Below are 25,363 nucleotides of genomic sequence, written 5' to 3'. Positions count from 1 at the left end.
CGATATTTCAACAGGATGGTTTTACCGCACTGGTGTTTAGATGTTCGTAGGGCTTTAGACCGAACGTTTCCACAGCAATGGATTGGACGCGATGGACCCATTCCCTGGCCACGCGATCTCCTGAAATAACCCCTATGGATTTCTTCCTATGGGACTATCTCAAAGATCTACGGCACACCTATACATGATATTCCTGCTCTTCGTCACAAAATTGAAGAAGCCATCAACTCGACCACACCGGACATGCTACACAGCACATGGCGGGAGACTGAATATAGAGTTGTCAACTCTGGAAAATAAAAAACCGGCACTTCCTCAGAATCCTCTAAAATATAGGTCTAAGTGTGAAGTATCTCTGTTCGGACCCGTACATGGAAAGGAAATGTACTATTGTGCATTAGCATCTGCATTCTGTATATCCTTAGTACATTCACTAATAAGCTTAATAGATACATTGTGCGATAAATGAGAAACTGAAATTGGTATTGATCATTTTATTGTACTTATCAGTAACTGCCACTTCCATTAAAATTATTGAAATAGATGAATAAAAGTATACGGTATTAATCTTTACGTGACAATTTTGGATTTGGAAAATTAAGTTTATTCTTTAAATTTATACTTCAACTACAGAAGATTGCTTGAAGTAGTCCTTTTTCACTCTCAATAAATGTATAAAATACCTTAGAAGTAAATTTCAAATTTTGCCTGATACAGTCCCTGTCATCTCTTTAAAATTATCTAAACAGGTGAAAAAATATATTAATCGTTGATAGATGGTGAAAGGTGACAGTTTTGGATTTACAAAATGGAAGTTATTTTTTAAATCTACAATTCGAACTAGATGTAATTGCTTCGAACTAGATACAAATTTTAAAAAAACGGTCATAATAGGGTTGGTAAGAAGTTTGTACCGGTCACCGGCTTCAATCGAAATAACAGCAATATTTCCGGCCAGGCCGGTGAAAAACCAGCCAGTTGGCAACCCTAACTGAATATCGACTGGACATTCTGAGAGCTACTAACGGGGCCCATATAGAACTGCATATATTGACAGAAAAACTGTTTCAGTTGTTCTTCAAGATTCCGCAAACCGTTATTCTCTGGCACTAATAGTTTCCATGCAATTAATATTTCTAATCAGGGAGGTTTCGTGTGGACATCCTGTATATATACCATGTGGAACCGTTTCAAACATTTCAATCATACTTTTGTCTACACCGTAAAGAATAAGGTATATATTGAATCAAAAACTCGTGCTTGTAAAGAGTACTTTTATCCCCTTTCATAAAAATCAATTAATTCGTTTTCAAGATAAAATTGACTGTCAAGCAAGAATCAGTCATGTTAATATGTTTAATTAATCACTTTCAAATTAAGTTTGTGTTACTTAGCCATGAAATACATTTTAGCAGACGCAAATTTCACTTCACTCAACAAAGTGCGACTGAATATTCCATGTACACTTTTCATCGGCGTACACTATCGCTTTATACATTAACACGTATCCTCACTGCATTAATGAGCGTCTCAGCAGGCGTTGTTTTGCAGGAAATTTATAGTCTGGCAAAGCGTACAAGATAAACAGTCAGCCGTGATAAATTATAGGAATCAACACCATCCCTCACAATCCGAGATATGCAATGACAAAATTCTTCTTATTTGTAGTAATGAATAACCAACCAAAACAACCTATGAGACAAAGGCATCCTGTCCTGGCGCGAGACTGACGAACCGGAAATGCTTTCTTGGTGAGAGACACGCCAAGCCGGTTGTTCACCACAAGCGCATCCTCCAATCAAGGTCAAGTGAACCAGAGAAGAGTTTTAAACAAATCAAGGTTTTTAAAAAAGTAGAAGAAAAAAAGAAAAATCAACTAACTCAATACACACCCTTGTACTTTTTTACATCACAAGCTACATAGTATATTGATAAATAAAACTTACAATAACTACATAGGGTTCTCAAACTCTCTCCAAGCGGGACACAGTTTAATTAGTCAAAACATTCTGAGTCCTCTTACTCTTGTCCTCATTGCAACGAAAGTTACTTTTTTTTAAAAAAGTGTTTTGACCATATACCAGTTTACTTGTAGGCCTACGTATTTTAAACATGGTATAGAATTCCCCTAACCTTAAATACGTATTAATAATTGAAAGTATTTTTTTTTTAAATAATTGAATGCTATCAAGATCACTCCATATCAATGATTTTTACCGTATTCAATTACATAATCTATTATTTGTATAACCCATCTCAACTATAGTATGTGTGATACGGAATTCATTTGAATTTTCCCCCCCTGTCTTTTGGACTAATGTTTAATCTAACGTAAGACGACCACAAAGAAAGATCTCGAAGACTACTTGCGGTCCGCGGACTACAGTTTGAGGAACGCTATTCTAAATGGTCGCAATTTTTGAAGTTCACACTTTAGTATGCAGTTGTAAGACCAGCGAAGGCACTGAGAAATAAATATACAAAATATAACATAACATATGATTCATTGGTATTCCGTATCAAAAGGAAATTTCCAACGACTTATGAGGGAGGGTGAGGGGAGAAGCTAGAAACTTCCTTAAAGCCTAGTTATCCATCTGTGTAGTATTCAATTTGCTCATTCGTTCATAAAAACATTGTTATATATATATATATATATATATATATATATATATATATATATATATATATATATATACACTCTTCACCGAAAGAGATAATTCGGGATTTTAAATAGAAACATACACAAATGTGTACAGTAGAAGCCCATTTAATAAATCTTGGTGTAAAACCAAACTGACATGTATCACTTCGCAATATACACACTCAGGGCCGAGTTAAGGGAGGGGCTTAGGGGGGCTGTACCCCGGCCTCCACTCTGATCAAAATTTCAATTGGCTGTCTAAAAGGAATCATACAGGACATAATCATCATCATAAAATAAAACATATGAAACGTGTTCCCTTAACTTTCCTACTATTCTTTCACAGAAATATATTAGGCGAAGTCAGAAGGAGGCACATATTTATTCTAGCCCCGGGCCTCCAGATCTGTTAATCCAGCTCTGTACGTACTGTATAGGCCTATTTCCAAATCCAAGACTTTTTTTTTTTTTTGGTAAAAATTTCATGCCCCAAAACATGAAGTATTCCTGCTTTCACGAAATATATGTGAGACTGAGAGCGAGCATCTGTAGAAAGAAAACCAAAATGACATTTACGCTAATTAGTAATAGTGACACCGCAGACTGAGTGGATTCTTAGCTAATGAAGAAGACGAAGAGATGTCTGTATCTGATTTAATTTTTAGTGTAGTTTTATGGTAAGTTCTAAAAATATACCCTACTGTAGATCAAAGAAGAATTTTAGGAATGATCCAAAAAAGAAATGGATCAAAAGATTGCGATCTCGGCCAATAATTTTAGAAATGATAAAAAAAAATACATCAAAAGATTGCGATCTTGCCCAATAATTAGTTTTTGGATCAGGGGGCCACAGAATTTTTGAACGGGCCCTAAATCGATTTTTCGTATTTTCTACGGAATAAGCACGTGATACTGAATTAAATGATAGTTTGGGTACGGCTACACTGTATCTAGTTCTCCAGATATAAGGCGTACAAGAAAATTTTGATTGAAATATATTGGATCATTTGATCGAAAAAGATGTTAATTGGCTGGATATATTTTAGTTATTCACAGTTTTGATTTTCAAAAAAAAAAACTGTACAATGATAAGAATCTTCACTTAAGTTAAAAAGATTAATTAAGAAAAATTATACATTAAATTAAATTACCTTCCAAGATGAATTAGTCAAATGATATATTAATTAAAAGTGGCAAAAGATTTGTATTTTAAAACCATTTCAAAAGCAACAAATGAAAGTAATGAGGATTAGAAGATGAGATTACTTACTGTAGCTTGCCCTCCGCTGGTCCTGCTTTCAATACGTCGGAAATTGCAATGGAAGGATCTCCGTTGGTGAAATGTGGATTATCCCTTCCACCGCTGACTGCAATTCCGAAGCCGTAGCCAGAAACTCGGGTGAGCGTCACATTGTGGTACTCCCAAACGATCCTTTCCCCACCCTAGAATCACAAAAAGATACAAAAGAATAAGTTAACATCTAGAAGCAATCCTTAAGCTTGGAAATAAAAGGTATTACAATATGTTAAAGCAACTATACCTAAATAAATATGTTGTTACTGACAAATGTGTTAACTGCTCTGGAAAACAAAAGAAAATTTTACAATATTACGAGGGGTGATCAGAAACTAAGGTTACAAGGCAGATATTTCTGAAGTTTCGTTTGTTATAGACGAATAAAGAATGTGCGGTAACAGTAGTAATACATGGAGTTGCCAACTAAGCAGTTTCAGCCACCCGCCACCTACAGCGCTAGTTGCAGGTAAACACAAATGACAATTTGTTTGGAAAAACTGGTCTCGTGAAAAAGTTCGCTCAATTATTCAATTTTTGTGAGCAGTGGCGTATTTACGATTTTGTTTCGGGAGGGGCTTTGCTAAATTTCGGGGGGGGCTTTGCCTGAAAATGTGAAAATTCTGCAAGATATTTCATCTACTTTACTATAGTAAGTAAGATTTCGGGGGGGGCTTAAGCCCGGAAGCCACCCCCTAAATACGCCACTGTTTGTGAGCGAAACATGTAAACGCGGCTGAAATTCAACGGTAGCTGGTAGAGGTTTACGCAGATGATGTAATGTCTAAATTGGCATGTCGCAAAATGGTGTCAAAAGTTTGTGGTTGGCAGAGGAAACGTCATCGACGAGGACCGCAGTGGCCAACCCAAAATGAAATCAACAGATTTGAATCATCATCAAGTGTTGACGTCATCAACTATCCTCCCTACAGCCAGAACCTCGCTCCAAACGACTTTCACCTGTTTCCACACTTGAAGGCCGTCGCTTCGCTTCAGACGAAGAGGTGAAACCATGGGCAGAGTTATAGGGGGCATTGCCCCCAACTTTTTGACAAAAAATAAAAATGCCATATATAAGAAGGCCACCTATCAAGACCTCCGAGACCGACCAAAAGGTCTTCCCACTGCCTCCCCAGCAGACAATTCCTAGCTCCGCCTATGGGTGAAACACTTGATGACAAAATGGATGAACACGCAAGAACAGGATTTTCACCAAGAGGGAATCTTCAAACTCATCCCACGATGCGACAAGTCCTCAACTAATATGGAGACGTCGAAAAAAAACTGATATATGTAGTATCTGTTTGCTGTATTTGTTGTATGAAATAATATATACACGTTTCACTGCAAGCTTTGTAAACTTACTTTCTGATCATCCCTCGTATTAGCGTTTAACGGAACAATAATTGTTCAAAGATGAAACGTGTACAAATCAATGGATCTTGTTGATCTAAACAAAATGATATGTAGGGATGCACACAAGACGAGTCGAGACAGGATTTTCCTGACAAAATTCGAGTCGAGACACGGCTCTTCCAATAAAGAAATATACATTTTTCGAGTCGAGACATCACTTTTACGGCATATTTTCGAGACGAGACAGCCACAAATCTTGTCTCGTGCGCATCCCTAATGATATGTATGGATGCAAATCTTCATGTGTAGTTTTGGAGAAAAACTTTTCTTTCCAAATCTAAAAATGTATTATCATGTACAACGATAAATATACCAACTTGTTAACATAAAAATGATACTGAAGTATGCCTTCATCAATGTATTCGTTATTGACACTAGCAAGACAACATCTCGTAATATGGTTAAGGAGGTGTAGCCTAAAATTAAATCTTAATCTACAGTATTGTTCAAAGATATGACACATATCACTCAACAGACCACATCGAGGTGAACGAAATAACATGGCTTGTATAAAAGAAGGAAAATCCTGACTGATTGATCAACGCCTGGACAAACTGCTTGTGATAGATATAGAAGTTTCCAATCTTGTCTATCTGATGTCCTATCGTAAAACGTAAATAAGTCATCATGCCTTCTTCTTTCCTGCTTGTTGATCTTGCGTGCTTTTTGTCTGACCCTTTTCTTGAGATTTCAGACGCAACATTGAATTCTCAAATCTTCAATAATAATAATAATAATAATAATAATAATAATAATAATAATAATAATAATAATAATAATAATAATAATAATAATTTCCTCTTACTCCGCAAGTTTGCAACAGTATTTTGTACTTATTTTTGACTATTTCGTAATTATTTTAAGCTGCTTAATTATTTAGTTTTCACTAAAATAAAAATAGGAGAAACAAAATATCGAACGTTTAGCGCCTGTGAAATTGTATGTGGCTATTACACGTGGTCCTGTATTCGTAGTTTTTCATACAGATCATATGATCTCTTCCCTTGGATTATTTTCTATGGAGCTACTTGAAGCTTCGGGCATATGAGAATAAGCCAGCAACAATTCGTGAAATGAAACGGAACATTAAATGCAATATTGCGAATTTACCTCGCAATGTGCGCGCAAAAGAGGAGTAAAATTGGACCTTCAGAATCTATTCCACCCTCCAAAGCGGAGAAGGACATTTGAACAACGTTATCTTCAAAACAGAAATGCCACTGATTCCTTTCCATAATAAAGAAATTATATCATTATTATTCGTGGTTTCCATTTTATCTCATTTTATAGTTGTGATTTGCTTTTCGGTAAACTCTATATATGGTTTGATTGGAGTCCCGTTTGACAAGTCATCGAAAGTAGTTTCATGTTATTATGGTCTATTTTCTTATTTAGAAACTATTATATACCTTATCGGCGTAATTACTCATAGCATAAAGATGAAATTTGTTCACTGAATTACCTTACTTTCAATGCATCATTCCCTGTAGTTCTGACTGGAATAGACTGAAAAATTGGTCACTAAAGAGCGATTTTGTAAAACTTTGCTTTCTCCTTCACTGAGCCGCGTTTGGGATAGACTGCAAATTGGTCACTAAAGAGCGATTTTGTGAAACCTTTCTTTCTCCTCTACTGCACCACGTTTGTAATAGATTGAAAAATTGGTCACTAAAGAGCGATTTTGCGAAACTTTGGTTTCTCCTCCACTGCACCACATTTGTAATAGATTCAAAAATTGGTCACTAAAGAGCGATTTTGCGAAACTTTGCTTTCTCCTCCACTGAACCACTTTTGGAATAGACTAAAAAATGGTCAGTAAAGAGTGATTTTGAGAAACTTTTCTTTCTCCTCCGCTGCACCACGTTTGTAATAGATGGAAAAATTGGTCACTGAAGAGCGATTTTGCAAAACTTTTCATTCCCCTCCACAATGAGCCATATTATTTTATTTATTCAAATAAATTGCTACCGTAAACACAGTAATTATTCTCGTATTTACAAAATGACATTGTGAAATGATATTAAGCTGTAGCTTGCATAGTTACAAAACTGCGTCATCGCACAAGCAGCTGAATCATTATGTCATGGGTGAACTGAAAATACGTATGCTATGAATACTTCAGAAAAGTTATGGTGAATATGACTTAGCAGTGGTAATTAGAATGAAGCTGTCAGTTTTTCGAATCTATATAGTATCATTAATGAAGACACGAACTGTGACCCCCTCCCTGTGAATTCGATTCCTGGTGAGCAGGCACTAAAAGTTTGAATTATTACAGTGATTCGAATTTCACTTTAAACTTTGAATCCATGTCTCATATAGCCTCGGTGCTGAAAAGAGACAATGAACTTGAATAGATCACAATGACATCAACAAACTGCGAACAAGTAATAAAAGCTTGAATACGTATGCAAAAAGAAATATGTACGAAAAAGAAAAAAACGTATTTTGTGATTCTCTGTGAAAGTTAAGAAAAATATTCAGCTTTGCATAGAGTATCATACTCTAAAGGGACGGAAACATAGACACCAGTCAAAAGTTTTGAAAGGATTAACAGGTTTTCTAAATGTAAATATGGAGAATATCAGCTGAGTCGAACGAAAAAAAAGAAAAAGAAAAATGTTAGTTATAGTAGTAGTAGAGGAAAAATTAAAATATAGCGATTAATTAAAAACGAGAAGAAATTGTATTCTTAAAAAAAATGCATGATGGAAGGTATTGCGTAAGGGAAACACCACAGATTATAAACGGTCGGTATTAAAACAGTTAATTGATGCGTCAAGGAAATTAACGGAGGACCACTCATCACGACAGAATACTTAATACGTCAGAAATAGAGTATAATTGGCTGGTCACTTGCCGCAAACCGAGAAGCTTCCATTAACCATAGTCTTCAATTAACCTTTTCGTCTTGACGTAGGAATTTTCTGTTTCCATACTGTCCATTAACTGTAGCCTCTTTATCCCCTCCCGACTTTCCCTTCCATTATATCATCTATCACGTCCCCCGTGACAGGTTCTTCCTCAGCCAATGTCCCAACCAGTTTCTTCTCCTCTTTTTAATTAAAAATCGGTCTTTCTTCTCCCTACTTCTTCTAACACTGCCACATTCATTTTTCAGTTCGATGCAGCTATTTCCCCATTCTTCTCCACGTTCACATTTCAAAAATCTCTTTATATATATATATATAGTTTGTACGTAGTGTTCATGATACACAAACTGACAATAGACAATAGTTCTTTTTATTTCCTATTGGGAACTTCACAACATGAGTTTGCAAAACGCACACTACGGGATTCTTTCATTCACCAATATTTCTGTTCACAAACAACCCGCTTTATAAATACTGTAGAACTATAGAAGTTCTAACAAAAAAACTAATACTTGATTTTTCCACGGAACTATGAAATACTGGCAACCATGAAACATCACATCACTAGTTTCTTGCATCGGCATTTTTTTCTTTCTTTTTTATGTCTATGACTTAAACCATGTGTTATCTCTTCTCCATATACAAGCAAAAGCATGTTGTGCGGGTAGTTTATTTGGTTCATCACACACGTAGTGACTTTCACATTAGGGGAGGAGGTTTTGTAGCGAATGAGGGAAGGATTTTCTAGTTCACTGCCTGGATGTAGGGGAAAACAAAAGAGTGGGAGAAGAGGGAACACTGTTGTTATATAGTTTTTCCTTCTTCCTTCTCTCTCTTCTCTCTGTACGTACGTCTCTCTATTTCCCCAACGGGGCAGATGATTGTTGTGTGGTCAGCAGGGTTGAATATATGCATAGATCTGCAAGCCATAAGGTTTGTGGGGAGGAAAAACAAAAAGTTACAAGTACAGGCTTCGCCGCAGTGACACTGGCAACGAAAAGTTACAAACACATGAACAAAACTTCAAATACACTTGTTTTCACATATGGAACAATGTTGAAAAAAAGAGCGAGAGAGATATTCTTCCCTGAACTGGAAGGAAACGCACAGTGCTATCACATAACTGAACGAGCAATTTTATACTTTTCTGCTATTTTATGGTTATTTCTCTACGGTTTATAGTACAAATAGCATACATGAATTACACTAATATTAAATACTTGTAATTAAACGTAAATTTACAGAACGAGTCAATAGTCATAATATTCTGTTTTATTAGAAAAGATTGACGGCCTGGAAATCAACACAATGCAAGGGAATTGTGGATTTACTCCCTTGTAATGCCCTATAACCTAAAAGAGAAGTGCTATAAATACAAAACACGAAGATCATCAAGAAAGTAACGACAGTTTGGTTGTAAATGTTTAAAAAAAACAAAAGTTTAGTGAAACAACACTTATTTGCCCTTCAGAAGTACACTTTACTTTTGTCCACAAACTAAACAAACGCATGTTGCAATAGACTGCTTCTATATTATATTATATTACATTATATTTTATATATATATTTTATATTTTATATATATAAGGCGTGACAAACATCTTGGCATCATTTGAAGGCGGCGCTCGATGCGGCCCCTTTAAATGCTGCTACCAAATGAGAGGCCAGAGGTATTGCCACGTTTATTTTGTACACATCCGCGTCTATCCTCTGCCATCTGATTGCGCTGTGGTTTGTCTGCTTAGCCATAGCCACACTCCTAAGCATTTGGCAACGTCGCGTCAGAGCTTGCGTTTTATTTGTTTAGGTGAAATGCCAAGATGTTTGTTACAGGCTTTAGTTCCATCTAATTCGATAAGCCAGGCGTTCACTGCATTTGCAATTTATCGCCACTAGCGAAACATTGTTTCAACTTTTTAAGCTTAGTGGAACAGACGAAAGTCACGAGTGGGCTCGGACTACATAGAGGATGCGTAAACACATCCCATTCAAATTGATGCAGCAGACTGTGAGTTGAAACAGCTATGTGTGGACGGACATGTCATGAATGAGCAGAATACTACTGTACGGCACCGATTATGGATAGCTCAACGCAGTTTTCGTAGTGTTTCACAATACCAGTCTGCATTGATCGTAGTGCCTTGTGGCAAGAAATCCATCAAAATACAGCAAAATGATCCTAAATGCTGTCCCCGCGAGTCTTCGCGTTGACTGTGTTTGTGTAAATTTGCGTTGTTTAGTGGGTGAAGAGTCATTCGATGCTATTCCATTGATTGGCATGATATGGGATACCCTGTTCTCTGCACCTTTAATAACACGATCATGAAAGGTCCTAAATGATATCACGTCTGAAATGTCAGTGCTATGCCCATTTTCTGCGTTTAATGTTCTTATTCAGATGTCGGGAAACTAATTGCGAAGAAATTTTAATGTTACAAAGCATGGAACGCAACATGTTTGGAAAACCAAAATGTTACGGGTCTGTCTTGCACAATTTGTCATTCACTTTCTTCTTAGTCATCTATGATAAAGGATGAGCGTCTGGGTCATGGTTCTTTATGTACATTTGTTTGCTCAATATTGAACGCGTCACGCTACTTTCTCACATTTCTTTCGTTCATTACTGTTATCACCACACACGTTCCTCACTTAATGATATATTTATCCATGTTTCACGTTTTCATTTACGAATCGCATCACATTCCACACTTACAGTAGGTGAGGCGTACTAACTTATTAACAGATAGCAAATCCACAGCAGCAAGTGATTCAACCGTAACTCACAGAATACCATACAAGGCATTACTGAAACCAATCGAATGTGACTAGTGGAGAGGCCATGACTTTCATGGGGGGGGGGGGGGTTACATAAACGGTTACTTTGTGGACAGGGCCGGATTTCCCAATAGGCCCGGTAGGCCCGGGCCTATGGGCGCAAGCTCCCAGGGGGCGCACGGCCGAGAGAAAAAAAATAAAAATATCTAGACATAAAAATAAATAGCCATAACTTAACATATTTTTTGAATTGATTAAAAAAAATCAGGCTAATAAAGCATTCTGATTTTGAAGTTCATTGGAACAAAAAATTGTTGGTAAAGTTAAATTATTTTTCAACATTATGCATCAACTTCATTACAACATTGATCTCAAACACGGGAGAACTAGTTGTAATTTTTTAATAAAGGTTTTTAGAAAAGTAACTTTAACCAGACTAGGGGGCGGAAAAAATTATTGGGCCTAGGGGCGCCAAATCCGGCCCTGTTTGTGGACGGTCCTTGAAAATTACTGTGGTATAATGCAAGAACTGGGAATTCTCACGATAATGGGAAGAAACGAGTGCCCCGACTTATCGGTCACCTCTGGCGCGGATCCAAGAGAGAGCTATAAGAGCTATAGCCCACCCCCTTGACGCTCAGGTATACACTGGATAAAATGAGCTTCAAGCCTGCTTTACACTGGATAAAGCAGCAAATTATGGTCTAGCCCCTCCCTTGTTGATCATATCCTGGATACGCCACTGGGTCACCTGATATAGTTAAACCAGTATTGCAAGTTGCAGTTTCTGTTTCCATAGAAAATTCCACTGTTTGTTCTATATCACAATTTAACATGAACCTCTGAAGCATTATTCCAGATTTAAAAAGAAAACTCATTATAAAAACAAAATTTCTACATTTTATAGTTCTCTCTATAATGTAGTACGAATCTGAACAATTCTTCGGGGCAAAAGAAAAAACTGTAAATTGCATTGTTTTCAGATCTAATTAACCACCATACAAAGACCGATTTGTTTTTTAAAAAAGGCTTGTTTTACAATATAATTGACAAACTGAATAACAGCTCCTTTTGGCTTTACATAATGATAATTTTTTTGTATATCAAATGTACATATGAAATGTAAAACATGAATAGCGCATACAAACAAACACAATTATCCATCTCTCTTTGTTTCCCCCTTGCTCTCTCTGAAAGCCTATGTATGTCTGTATATAGATCTCATTATGCGTTGCCAAACATATATACACATCGCCCCAGTCCATGTACGGTTTCAAATTAATGAAAATAATTAACAAATCGCACAAGATTACTTTTAGAACTGTATTTTGTAACATATTGCATACATGGGGTTTCACAATAACATTCAATTACATATATTCTTTTTTTATTATTTGTTTTGTTTTCATGAAGGTCAATATTGCTTTTAGATTATAACACTCTTCAGTATTTCATGGACGATTGTACACTGATTTTTTTAAAAAGTAATTTGAAATATTGGTGTAATGAAACACGTCACGCAAATTTAAAGCTGTGCTTTTATATTATACGACTAGCACCCGCACGTCCTGCGCAAGCGCAGGACATTATTGTTGTTTGAATGATTGAATATGATACAAAATTTAAAATATTTATGGCTAGCAAAGTAGTTTTAATAACACGTTAATATCTTTAATTAAAAATTTCTCGATAATTACTCGAATTTAAGACGTCCTCGAATCTAAGACGCAGCCAGATTTCGCTGGGTTAAATTAAGGAAAAATAGTAATGTTTCGTTTTTACTATTACTAAAGCACTCTTTGATATTGGTCATTTTCGGTTATTTTTATATATCCCTCTCCCCTCCCCATATTGCGGGGCACGGCATGATAAAAAATTATCCCAGACCCGAATGTCATGTATGTTCAAAATTTGAGCGAGATCGGTTGGGTGGTTCCAGAGTTAAGTTCTATTTACTTTTACATATTAATCTATCCTTCTCCTTCTCCTCCCCTTGGTTCTAACGTCAAAGTGAAAACATTAAAAAAAAAAAAAAAGACAGAAAAGAAAACTTTCCAAGCTCGAACGTCATCTATGTTGAAAATTTGATCGAGATCGGTCAGGTGCTTCAAGAGTTATTAAGTTTTATTTATTATATATCTCTCCCCTCCTCTCCTCCTGCCCTAAGTTCTACCGTCAAAAGGATATGATAAAAACCACCCCAGGTCCAAATCTCAAACATGTTGATAATTTGATTAAGATCGCTTGTGTGGTTTAAGCGTGATGAAGTCACAAAGACAGTCACTTTTATTTTTTACATGCCCCCCTTCGCCTCCCCTACCTTTTGCCGTCAAAGTAAAATGACGAAAACATCCCAGGTCCGAACCTTATCTATGTTGAAAGTTTGATTTGAGATCGGTCGGGTGGTTCAAGAGTTATTAAGTTTTATTCATTTTCATATATTTACCCTCCTCTCCTCCCCTCCCCTAAGTTCTACCATCAAAATGAAACAATAAAAAACTTCCCAGGTTCGAACTACATCTATGTTGAAAATTTGATTTGAGATCGATCGGGTGGTTCAAGAGTTATTAACTCATGAACATGGTCACTTTTATTTTTATATTTATTGATTTTTGTATATCTCCCCTCCTTCCCAATCCCTACGTTGTTCCGTCAAAGTGCAATGGTGAAATCTATCCAGGCACGAACGTCATCTATGTTGAAGATTCGATCGAGATTGGTCATTTGGTTCAAGTGTTATTAGGTATAATTATCTTTTTATAATTCCTCCTCCTCCCCCACCCTAAGTTCTACCATCAAAGTGAATATCTAAAAGCATTCCCAGGCCAGAACTGCATCTACGTCAAAAATTTGATCGAGATCGGTTGGGTGGTTCAAGAGATTGAGAGTCACAAACATAGTCACTTTCAGTTTGGATCTGAAGTTTTTTGTTCAGACACCGCTTTAATATATAGATTATATAGAGAGCGGAGTGAAAAGTTCTCGGCCTAACAATGAAAGACTGCGAATTTCAGTTCAAAAATGATTTTATTTTTCGACATAATCTCCCGTAACTTCAAGACACTTGGTCCAGCGTTTCTCCAACATTAGTACTCCTTCCCGGAAGTGAGAAAAGGTTGTGAAAATAGTCATCCACGACCCTCTCAACTTCTTCATTCGATGTGAAGCGCTTTCCAGAAAGAAATTATTCAAGTTTGGGAACAGATAGAAGTCCGATGGTGCCCAATCAGGAGAATATAGGGGATGGCCGAGCAAATCGTACCCCAAATCCTGCAGTTTTTCCCATCGCCAACGCAACCTTGTGCACAGGTGCGTTGTCCTGGTAAAAGATTTTTTTCTTCTTCTTCAAGCCAGGTCTCTTCTCGCGAATTTTGGCATCCACCTGGTCAAGAAGGTTAGAGTAATATTCGCCTGTAATTGTTCTCCCTTTTGCAAGGTAATAAATTAACAGAATCCCTTTCGCATCCCAAAACACCTGGTCATGACCTTTTTGGCCGATACGATCGTCTTCGCTTTCTTCGGCGCTGCACCCACCGGCTTCCACCCAATGCTTGGATTGCTGCTTCATTTCTGCCGTGTAGTGGTGAACCCATGTCTCACCCATTGTCACAAATCGCCGCACAAAATCGGTCGGATCCCTTTTGAATCGGTCCAAAGATTGCTGCGAAAATCGTTTTCGTTTTTGCTTTTGGTCAGCAGTCAGTAATGCGGTACCCATCTTGTGCAGAGCTTTCGCATCCCTTGTACTTTGTGCAAGATGTTTCGCACGCGCACCCGTTCCTCCGATATCCCCACACTCTCAGTTATCTCACTCACCTTCACTCGCCTGTCGTCCAACACGATATCAGGCACTTTTTCGATTGTTTCCGGTGTGGTTGCGGTTTTCGGCCTTCCTTCACGTGGGTCATCTTCGAGGGATGTGCGATCACGTTTAAATTCAGCTGCACGCTTTTTAACGGTTGACATGAAAGGAGCAGAGTCCCCGTAAACTTTTATCAACTTCGGATGAATTTCCGTAGGGGTAATCAATCCAAAACGAAAAATTTGATTACCGCATAATATTCAAGTTTATCCATTTTAACAAGCAAGATGTCTAACTGAAACATTGCCTGCACACAAACTACTTGAGAGAACAAGTTGACACTTGTTATACGAACAATTGAAAAGCGTCCCCAGGCAAGAACAATAAATTTTTGCTGATTGGAGTGCCATCTCTGGGACAGGCCGAGAACTTTTCACCCCTCAATCGTATATAGTGATACCTTGGAATACGAATTTAATTCGTTCCGGAACCATGTTCGAGCTTCAGGACAATATTTTCTCTCTAAAATAACAGGAACTGAAACCATCAGTTACTGGATCCCACAAATTCGAATTCAGTGTTTCTTTCAGAAACTATGTTCCGGGGGGGCACACTTCGTATTCCGTGGAGCAGTGCTGGTACTATTCTACGGGGGGCACTTTCAGAGCTCCGGGAGGCAGTGCCCTCCTAAAAACATGTCTGGAAAAAACACTGCTCGAATTTTCAAAGTTATTTTAACAGTAAATACACCGAATTCTAAGGTACAATACTAACAAATAATAATACCAGTAATAACTGAATAAAAATTTACTTTTAAAAACTCGTGGCGAAATACACTAAATACACATCAACAATAAAACGCAAGTACAAAAGTATAAATTAGCAGCGGAAAAATCTCACAAGATCTCACTACAGCTTCCGAGAACGAACTGACCAATAGAGCCTATAGGTGGCCGAAAAGGCAGGGGAAACATGTGCACAAACACATGCAATAAACGTGCTGGGCCCAAAGCAATGTTCGAATTCCGGTACGTTTCGATTTCGAAGATAATACTGCCTATATAAAGCGATTCTTCATGCATACAGCATGTTGTAACCCTTATCAGAAAACTGTATACTCATTTAGGCATGTGATTTACAATATGATAATGCAGACATTCTCTCTCACTTTGTGACGCACAAACTGTTTTGCACAGGTGATATCAAATGTAGTTCTCTATGCAAGGAAGGAAGCAATAAGCAGTACGCACCAAAGAAGCATGGAATGCAGAAGTGTTAGCCAAATGAACAGCACGCAGTGATTCAAGCTTTAAAAAATCGTGACCCAAAAGCTAAATTTCGTGTCTTTTTCCTTGATTTTCATGACCGTTCTTCTGATTTCATGACTTTTCATGACATTTCATAACTTCCGTGACCAAAGAAGTGCTGCATAGCGCGAGACCCCATACGATGGTAGCAACTGTCTAACATCTTCTGAACATCGGTTGGCAGCGCCTGGATCACTTATCCTATTGTTCGGACCTGGTGCCAAGCTGCTTTGAGAAGAATCTAGCAGGTCAATTCCTTCAATTTTACAAGCAGAGGTCATTTGCAAAATTCTGCATACAGAAGCACAGCCAAAAAAAAAGAAAAGAAAAGAAAAGAAAAGAAAGAAAGAAAGAAAAGAAAAAAGTCATTATAACTGTTATGTTGATCATCGCAAACTGAATTCCAAATTATTCGTTGAGTTGATGCAAACCGTTACGGAATATGCCCAATGGAGATATTGAAACTTACGAAATAATGAGTCAAGTATTTCAATGTCGGTGAGGATAACTGGAAGAAAAATACAGACATGCATGTTTCTATCTGTTTATATGATTATCTTTGCCTTGTATTTATTTATTTATGTATAGGTCCACTTCAGACGGATTTATTGAGGTAAGGGTGGCCCTTGTACTTTTCTTTTATTCTTAAGCATTTTCCTTGTACAGGGTGTCTACTAAAATTCCAAAATAAAATTTTGTGACCTTCTGTTTACAAACTATAAAATTTCGTAACATTCTTAAGACCGAATTTAGGTGGGAATTAGGCAGAATTTTCATGCATGCGATAGAAGCGTGCTTTGCTTGCGATTTGGTAGCGTCTAAAGCTGACCATGGACATTTTTGGTGATGAATTTTGACGTTATATAGAACAAAATTTTTCAGTCTGTACTTATATTTGTACAAATTTTAAAAAAATCGTGACCCAAAAGCTAAATTTCGTGTCTTTTTCCTTGACTTTTATGATCATTCTTCTGATTGCGTGACTTTTTCATAACTTTCGTGACTTTTTCATAACCAATAGACACCCTTTTGTAGAGAACATTTGCCGAATGATTATACTAACGAAAGGACGGTCGAATTTCAATTGCAAAGTGTAACAAAGAAGAAGAAGAACGGAAGAAAACGGCTGAAGTTCTTGTTTCATCTCACTGTTTTCTGGTCAACCCGTAATAGAATGATGACCGTATTGGGCACTTATGCAGAGTCGTTTTGACGTCTATGATTAGTGTCATACTAAAGGTCTGACTACTGCAGGAAACATATGTTGGCACTAATCAAGCATCAGAACGACTCTGCACAAGGCTTATGATATTTAATAAATTAAAATCAAGCTAAAATCACAGCTACTTACTAGAGGAATTAGGAAGAATGGAGAGTTTCCGTATATTTAATACTTTCGAGAGATGGATACTGAAAATGTCAAAAACTAAATTAAAGAAAAAAATCAGCGAACTTTATGGTGGACAAACACCACCTGCACGGGTTTTCTCGGAGTTCTCTGTTTCTTTCGATTTCCTTCATTTCAGCAGTACCATTCATCTCATCATCAGCGTCTCCCTTAGCCTCGGTGGATTATCGTGGGACATTAAAGAGAGATGCCAATTTGAAAAGTTATAAAATAGCATGTCAAGTGTCAAAAAGTCCCATTTTGGTTTTGAATTTTCCACATTATACTAATTATAAAATAATTATATAATAATAATAATAATAATAATAATAATAATAATAATAATAATAATAATAATAATAATAATAAATGAAACTATTCAGTCTTCCACGCATAAAGATTGTGTCGTCAAATTGCAACGTCTTCATCACGCCTTTGTTCTGTCACCTCATAGTGGGCGTAATGATGCCAGAACAATTTCGTTCTCCATACATCTTGCGTAGAACATTTTGAAAGTTGTTTATCTCTCATTTGATAATTTACTTTCTTTCATTCATTCGTTTATCATTTTATTTTCTTCTATCTTTATATACGGAAGTACAATAATTCTCGTTCCTTGGTGGTTAACTTTTCAGTAATGATGTTATCATACACTCCACGAACCACTTCTTCAGTAACGTAAACTTCTCTGATTTTTAAAAAAGAAACATTGAAATTGAAATATTAACACTGATTAAATGTCTATTGATCACACATTATGCCTGTTTTTGCTCCCAGATAAGTTTGTTGGCGTGTCTGCATAGGGGCTATATGAAAAATCCCATACACGCTGGCAATTTCGACGAAAACTCCCATTATTTCTTTCCGAAAAATTAATGTCAAAAAAAAAAAATCCACAAAATGAGATTTTCCCTAGAAGTAACACCACTGACGTTAAACTTTAAAAGAAAATTATGCAGTTTTTTTTTTTTTTTTTAAATTTTATTTCTTTCACTGCTGATAGACTTTCATTACTGAAAACACACTTCTGAAGAATAACACGAAGCGCTATAACAATAATGAATAAAATAAAATAATTAGAAACGTGCTGCCATCTATAAAGACGCAATAGAGCCTTTACATTCACTTTTAACTAGTAAAGAATTAAATAGTCTGTTATGTAGCAATCCTTTCGTTGGCCACTAAAGAGAAACCAGAAGACCAGTTGGCATCTTTAAAATCACACATAAAAAAATGCTTAACAAATTATTCAGGCAAATTAAATTAACCATATAAAAGTAGGAGTTGTGATTTAGGATTTGTACGTGACTATATACTATTGTACCTACTACCATATAGCAGACACTTCATATTGGCAGATGTATGACGTAGAAGTAAGCTTACAAAATCTGAGAGGAAAGAAGATAAACACAATGAAGAAATCAGAGAAGGGATGGCGTAGGAGACCAAATGTTTGCATTGTACGCGTAGTCATGTACGCGACAGTGATAACAGCCTTCAAAACCATCGACTACAATATCCACGTTCTTGTTTGGTGTTCTTTTATCAACTTCAGGTTACTTGCTAGCTCCTTTCTCTCTGTTTGTGATTTACTGAGAAGCCGAGCTTCAAAATGTGACTCCACAGACATCTGAGTTGGAAACAGTGGCGTAGGGAAGGGGAGGGTGCCATAGGGACCACCCACCCAATGTACTTTGAAGTTTGTAATTTTTTAAATATATTTTTATGTATATATATATATATTTGCCCCCCCCCCCCCTCCTTACTAAACACATCCTGGCTACGCTACTGGTTGGAAATGACTGCTATAAAGCATTTGAGTAAAAAAAAAACCGTACTGACGATACTACCTCAAGTTCCCCCTTTTTTTAAAAAATAAAATAACTGTGTTATGAACCAGTCACGTATCCTACCGCCGGTATTGCTGGCTTTCTTGACTGAGCTGCCTCTTAATTTAAGGAGCTTTGCAATCGTCGCATAATACACCATAAAAAAATCTATGTCCAATGAAGATCGAACCTGAGTCAATTCCCTAACAATTACATTACAAGCAAGCATCCTAAATACACAACCAAGACTGAACTGGAATGGGGTGATAACTTGCTGCTCAGAAATCCAAGTTGTATATATTCACTTGCACTTACAGTTAATAATTAAGTGAAATGAAAATTTTAATTTAACGTCCCACGTTTATGCTCTTTAGGCTAAAAGATACGAATAAATAAAAATGAATGATTATGAAAGAATTAATAGAATGAGAATGTCGGAGAAAACGGAAGAACTCCGACAAAACACCCGGTTACGATGTTACGTACGAAAAGCTCATGTAACTTGAGACTGAACCAGCAACCTTCCACACCAAAGGTAAGCAATTTGCTACTGAGAAGCCGTGTCACCCTCGCACTCACACCTCGATTGCGATGTCTTGCAGATAGAGTCAATAATGGACAGAGAATTTTAGCCCTTCACCTATTTTATTATACAATACAAAATAATATTTGTGCTTTACAAAGTCCATATAACAAAGTCTCTATTATGACCATGGTTCAAGGATATGTCGTTTCATACGGGAACTCCTTCGCTCAAGGCAGCCGCTGGGGCGTCTTATGGTGACTCCAGGTTATGGTTCTAGGAAACCTCAGCGCAAAGCAGCCTTGCGAGGTTAGGTTGTGGTGAGGAATCCCCTTAGCTTCATGGCAGCCTCCAGGGATATTAGAATAGCCCCTTAGTCCAAAGCGACCTCAAGAGCGGAGGTGAGTTGGCGATCAGTGGTCAACTGATGCCTCCTTCCAATGTGGTTCGTCTTTTATGGGCCCTCTTCGGGTGGTTCGTCTTCTTTCGGTTCCCTTCGTCTTCTTCCTGTTCGGTGTATTATCTGCTTGTTTGTAAACGGTTAGCGCGTGTCGTGATGTGGGGATCCTTTATTATTATAGCAACAAATTATAGTAAAATCATATTCCCTTCCACACCAAAGGTAAGCAATTTGCTACTGAGAAGCCGTGTCACCCTCGCACTCACACCTCGATTGCGATGTCTTGCAGATAGAGTCAATAATGGACAGAGAATTTTAGCCCTTCACCTATTTTATTATACAATACAAAATAATATTTGTGCTTTACAAAGTCCATATAACAAAGTCTCTATTATGACCATGGTTCAAGGATATGTCGTTTCATACGGGAACTCCTTCGCTCAAGGCAGCCGCTGGGGCGTCTTATGGTGACTCCAGGTTATGGTTCTAGGAAACCTCAGCGCAAAGCAGCCTTGCGAGGTTAGGTTGTGGTGAGGAATCCCCTTAGCTTCATGGCAGCCTCCAGGGATATTAGAATAGCCCCTTAGTCCAAAGCGACCTCAAGAGCGGAGGTGAGTTGGCGATCAGTGGTCAACTGATGCCTCCTTCCAATGTGGTTCGTCTTTTATGGGCCCTCTTCGGGTGGTTCGTCTTCTTTCGGTTCCCTTCGTCTTCTTCCTGTTCGGTGTATTATCTGCTTGTTTGTAAACGGTTAGCGCGTGTCGTGATGTGGGGATCCTTTATTATTATAGCAACAAATTATAGTAAAATCATATTATTATAGCGAAAAAAATGTCCGAAGATGATATACAATTAGCTGAACAAAATTATATGGGTTAATTTAAATCCTCATGAGAAGTTTCGAACAAAACCAAGAAAAATGTATATTTATGACACTATAACGTGTGTTATCTGTTGCCAATAGTAGCTTGATTTTATCGTCCCTCTCAGCAGCGAGGCTACATGAGACGTAGACCTACCGATTAACGTGGAATCCGAACCATACAAGCTCCTACCGGGAATTGAACCTGGGTATATATATATATATATATATATATATATATATATATGTTAAGTATCAGATTGTATTTATTGCTGTTTGTCTTCTAACAATAATTTACAACACTTTTCAGATTATTGTTAATAAAATTGATACATATTCCCCCTAAAAGCAGGGAATATTATCTTACCTTGTCTCTTAAATAGTTGCTTGTATATGTACACTCCAGTTTGAAAGGAAAACAGATACAGGAAGTTCTGTTTTCATACTGTAGTAAAACACCCAAACTAGTGTTTAACGAAGAGGTAAGGAAAACTTTACCACAGTAACCAAAACAAATCTCAGGTACGTACTTGATCTAGGCATTCACTAGTGTATTTCTACTCCCTGATGGAAATATTTACAAAACCAATTTTGTTATAAAAATTAATTACAATTATTAATTATAAGTATCAATATTGAGATTCTGATAATATTTTATTTCACTCGCACTGAAAAGAGAGAGACGAGGAAGACGAAAAAGAAAATGGAAGAGATGAGACAGGATGGAGAAACTTCCAACGAAAAGGTAAAAGAGGGAATGAGAGAAAGAAAGAAGAAGAATCAACATAAAAAGTAGGAAGAGTAGGAGAAAGAGGGAGAGAAAACGATCGATGCAAAATGTGTCAGGATATTTTCGCGCATGCGCCACTGAAACCTAAATCAAGCATGAACTTGTTTAAAAGACTTCGGGTACCGTACGTTACGTACATACAGGCGGAACGAATAGATAGAAAAAGCGAATGGGATGGGTATAGGATGGAGTGAGAGAGAGGGAGAGAAGGTAATTTAAATACGAAAGAAGAAGAAGAAGAGGAAAATGAGAGATGCAGATACCCTCGAAAGCGAAACCGGCAGGAAGGAAGGAACAGAGGGAGTGAGGTACAGGAAATACGAAGGATTACAATTCTTTAGGGATTCGATCACTTTCCACAGTTTTTCCTCCTATTCGCCTGTCTCTAGGTACGGGGAAAGACTGAAAAAAATACCCTATTATCTGAAGGGTCCAAGAAGAAGAAGAAGAAGAAAGTTTCCAGAATCCTTCCCTTTTTACTTTTTTTTTAAAAAAGATGTATATAATAAAAAAGAAAAAGACAGGTACATTCAATGTCTACATAAAGATATTAGAAAGCTAAACTTTCAAAGTTATCCAGACCTCTTGAAATTCTTTCTTTTTTCCATTGTCAGGAACACACAATACAGAAAAGAGAGAAAGAAAAGAAAAGGAAAAAAAAAGAATCCACAGGTGATCTACGATTAACTTCTAAAAAGGAGGAAGGAAAAAATTAAATTAGTGAAATCGGAAATCAAGTTTCTTCTACCGAAAGCAGACAACCAGTTATTTCTTTTTTATATACGTATATTCTTGTTGAAAAACTGTTGTAAAATTAATTTGTACTGCTCCTTTATAATATTTAATTATCTCTAATGAATTATAATACTGTAATTTCTTCCAACATACCTACGTACGACAAAATAAATTGAAGGAAAACAATGATGCTATAGGACTCTTCAAACTATATACAGAGTGGCCCAAAAGTAGGTATACTCCGCTGCATTGATCAAGTCTAACATTCAGGTTTATGGGTTTATTTACTTCAGCACTTCCGTGCTTAAGATGTAAGTAAAAACACATTAAGAACAAATAATAAAGAAACTAAGTCTGCCTGATGGATAACAATAAGAAATTATATAAAATGCAGTACGGCACTGTATACCTACTTTTGCGCCACCCTGTATATAAAAATGAAAGCGACTATGTTTGTGACTTCATATTTCTTGAACAACTCGACCGATCTCAATCAAACTTTCAACATAGGTGAGGTTCGGCCGTCGAATAGCTTTTATCATTTCACTTTGAGGGTGCAACTTTAGGGGATGGAAGATGTTTAAAAATGACCGAAAATGCCTGATATTGGTGAAGAATCCATAGTTTTCGGGGTCGCTGAGATAAACACTGATATTCCGATGCCGTTTAAATCCAAATTCACCCCTTTATGTCTAGAATGAAACTTATTCTCCCCGTGCGAAGAACGGATATTCTGCTAGTACTTTATAGTAGCTTTGATTTGATTTGATTTTTCAGCTTAGTGTTCCTTTCAGTAGCGAGGCTATATGAGACGTGGACCTACAGCTTAACGTGGAATCCAAACCACATAAGCTCCCTTCGTAGACCTGTCATGGCGCGGAAGGATTGGGATAACTTCTAGATAAACGAGACGACAAGAGAACAGCTTTCCGAGATTCGAGACGAATTTTTTTTTCCCGAGAAATGAGAAGCGACGAAATTTCTATACAATTTACGAGACGTGCTCTTGTTTTGTCTTGTGAGCAATACTAATTCACATTTACGGTCAATACTAGTAATTCTACTTTGTTGAGGAAACATTTAATATTTAAACTCAAATACGAACGACACTTCACTATTTCTTCCCCCCTCATTCTTCCTCTACCATTTACAAAAGCTGATACATCTCGCTTCCGTCCAATCATCATTGCTGTTTGCTTTTCTTTGTGTTTATTTTCATTCAATATACTCATTCTCACAAGTTTCTTTTTCAAATGTATTAAATCTGAAAAATGCTGAAGTTCTATTTAATTTTTTTTTTTTTTTTTTTTTTTTTTTTTTTTTTTAAAGATCCTAACAAAGCATTGGCGTTTATTTCCTGCTTGTAAAACAAATAAAGCTGAAGAGACTGATCTACTGATTTGAGTTTTAGTAGCGTCTTTTTTTTTTCACAACCGAAGGTAAATAAGACGCGATCTGGTGTTTAAAGAGAGGATTAGAACCACTATTCGGGTCTATATCCAAGGCAAACACTTCTACCGGGAATTGAATCCGGGACTACCAAGACTGCACAGAGAAAAGCACGCAAAATAATCCTCGAAATGGAACAATAAACCAGGAAAAAGTTTCTAATACACCAAATTAAATCACCGTATTTCCCTTAAATCACTTTGCTTGTTGCAATGTGAGTTTTAACTTGATTTGATTTGATTTTTAGTTTAGTATTCCTTTCAGCAGCGAGGCTATATGAGAGATGAACCTACAGCTTATCATTGGTTCCGAACCACATTAGCATCCGTCGGGAGTCGAACCCGGATCTCCCACGCCCAAGGCGCGTACGTTAACCGCTTAGCCGAGTTTTAGAAATTGTAGAACTAGGAGTGTCATGTGTACACCACGTAAAGGAGTTTGAGTCTATAGAGTGTGATACTTTTTCTGAATATTAAAACCGAAAGTGGTAGTAGGTTTCTACCATTTCCGGTTTTGGTAGAGATCTGAGAGTGAAGACGAAATATATTCTTGGGACGCTTTAATTGATTGTTGAAATCCTCTTCTCGCTATCTGTTACCATTTTTACTCTATATCAATCAACGTTAAAACCGGAAGTAATTGATTTCTATCATTTCCGGTATAAACAGATGTTTAAGAGAGAGAACAGAGTGGTACGTATTCTTAGAACACTAAATTGATTAAAAAAAAAAACGCTTCTTCCTCTTACCGTTTTTGCTCTTAGATCAACACTGAAACCGGAATTTGCAGTTTCGCCAACTAACTAAAAATATTGCCTTATCAAAGAGATTACAGTTTCTGATGAAGCCAATATGTTCAGTTATTTGTATTTTTAGTTTAAGTTATTTGAGATAAACAAAGCTAATATGAACCAGTTAGTTTTTTTTTTTTAAAAAAAAAAGGTCCATTTTAGTTGATTCCTTAAAATACATGCAAATATTGAAATTTGCATAATTAGAAGTTTACATTATACCCGCGTGACTTTGAAAGGAAGATAGATGACGTCCTAAGATGTCGCGACACATAGTTGGAGAATCCTTGTTTCATAGATTTCTCATAATTATTTAGTAGTTGATTATTTTTGTACAATTGGAAATGTCTATAACGAAGTACCTATATATAGCCTGTATAGTATTTGTTTGTAATTATCAATTTAAAATGGTTTGCAGTTGAAAATCGTTAACGTGTGTAGTTTTATTTTGTCTTGAGGCTGTACTGAGTAAACAGCCAGAGTGAAG

At 36.8% G+C, this 25,363-nt stretch overlaps 1 protein-coding gene across 9 annotated transcripts in view; it reads right to left on the bottom strand.

The window, feature by feature from the left end:
* Positions 1-25,363, bottom strand: part of pyd (zonula occludens-like protein polychaetoid) — a 640,754-nt gene that overhangs the window by 144,113 nt on the left and 471,278 nt on the right. For all 9 annotated transcript variants that reach the window (XM_081735924.1, XM_081735916.1, XM_081735923.1 and 6 more), the window contains exon 2: positions 3,915-4,087. In XM_081735924.1, the coding sequence (XP_081592050.1) occupies positions 3,915-4,087 (173 nt within the window). The remainder of the gene's footprint in view (positions 1-3,914; positions 4,088-25,363) is intronic.

This window comes from Thermobia domestica, chromosome 13, assembly GCF_964235325.1.
Source record: "Thermobia domestica chromosome 13, izTheDome1.hap1.1, whole genome shotgun sequence".
NCBI lineage: Eukaryota > Metazoa > Arthropoda > Insecta > Zygentoma > Lepismatidae > Thermobia > Thermobia domestica.
The sequence above is the reverse complement of the archived record's forward strand: the minus strand, read 5'-3'. Positions and strand labels throughout refer to the sequence as shown.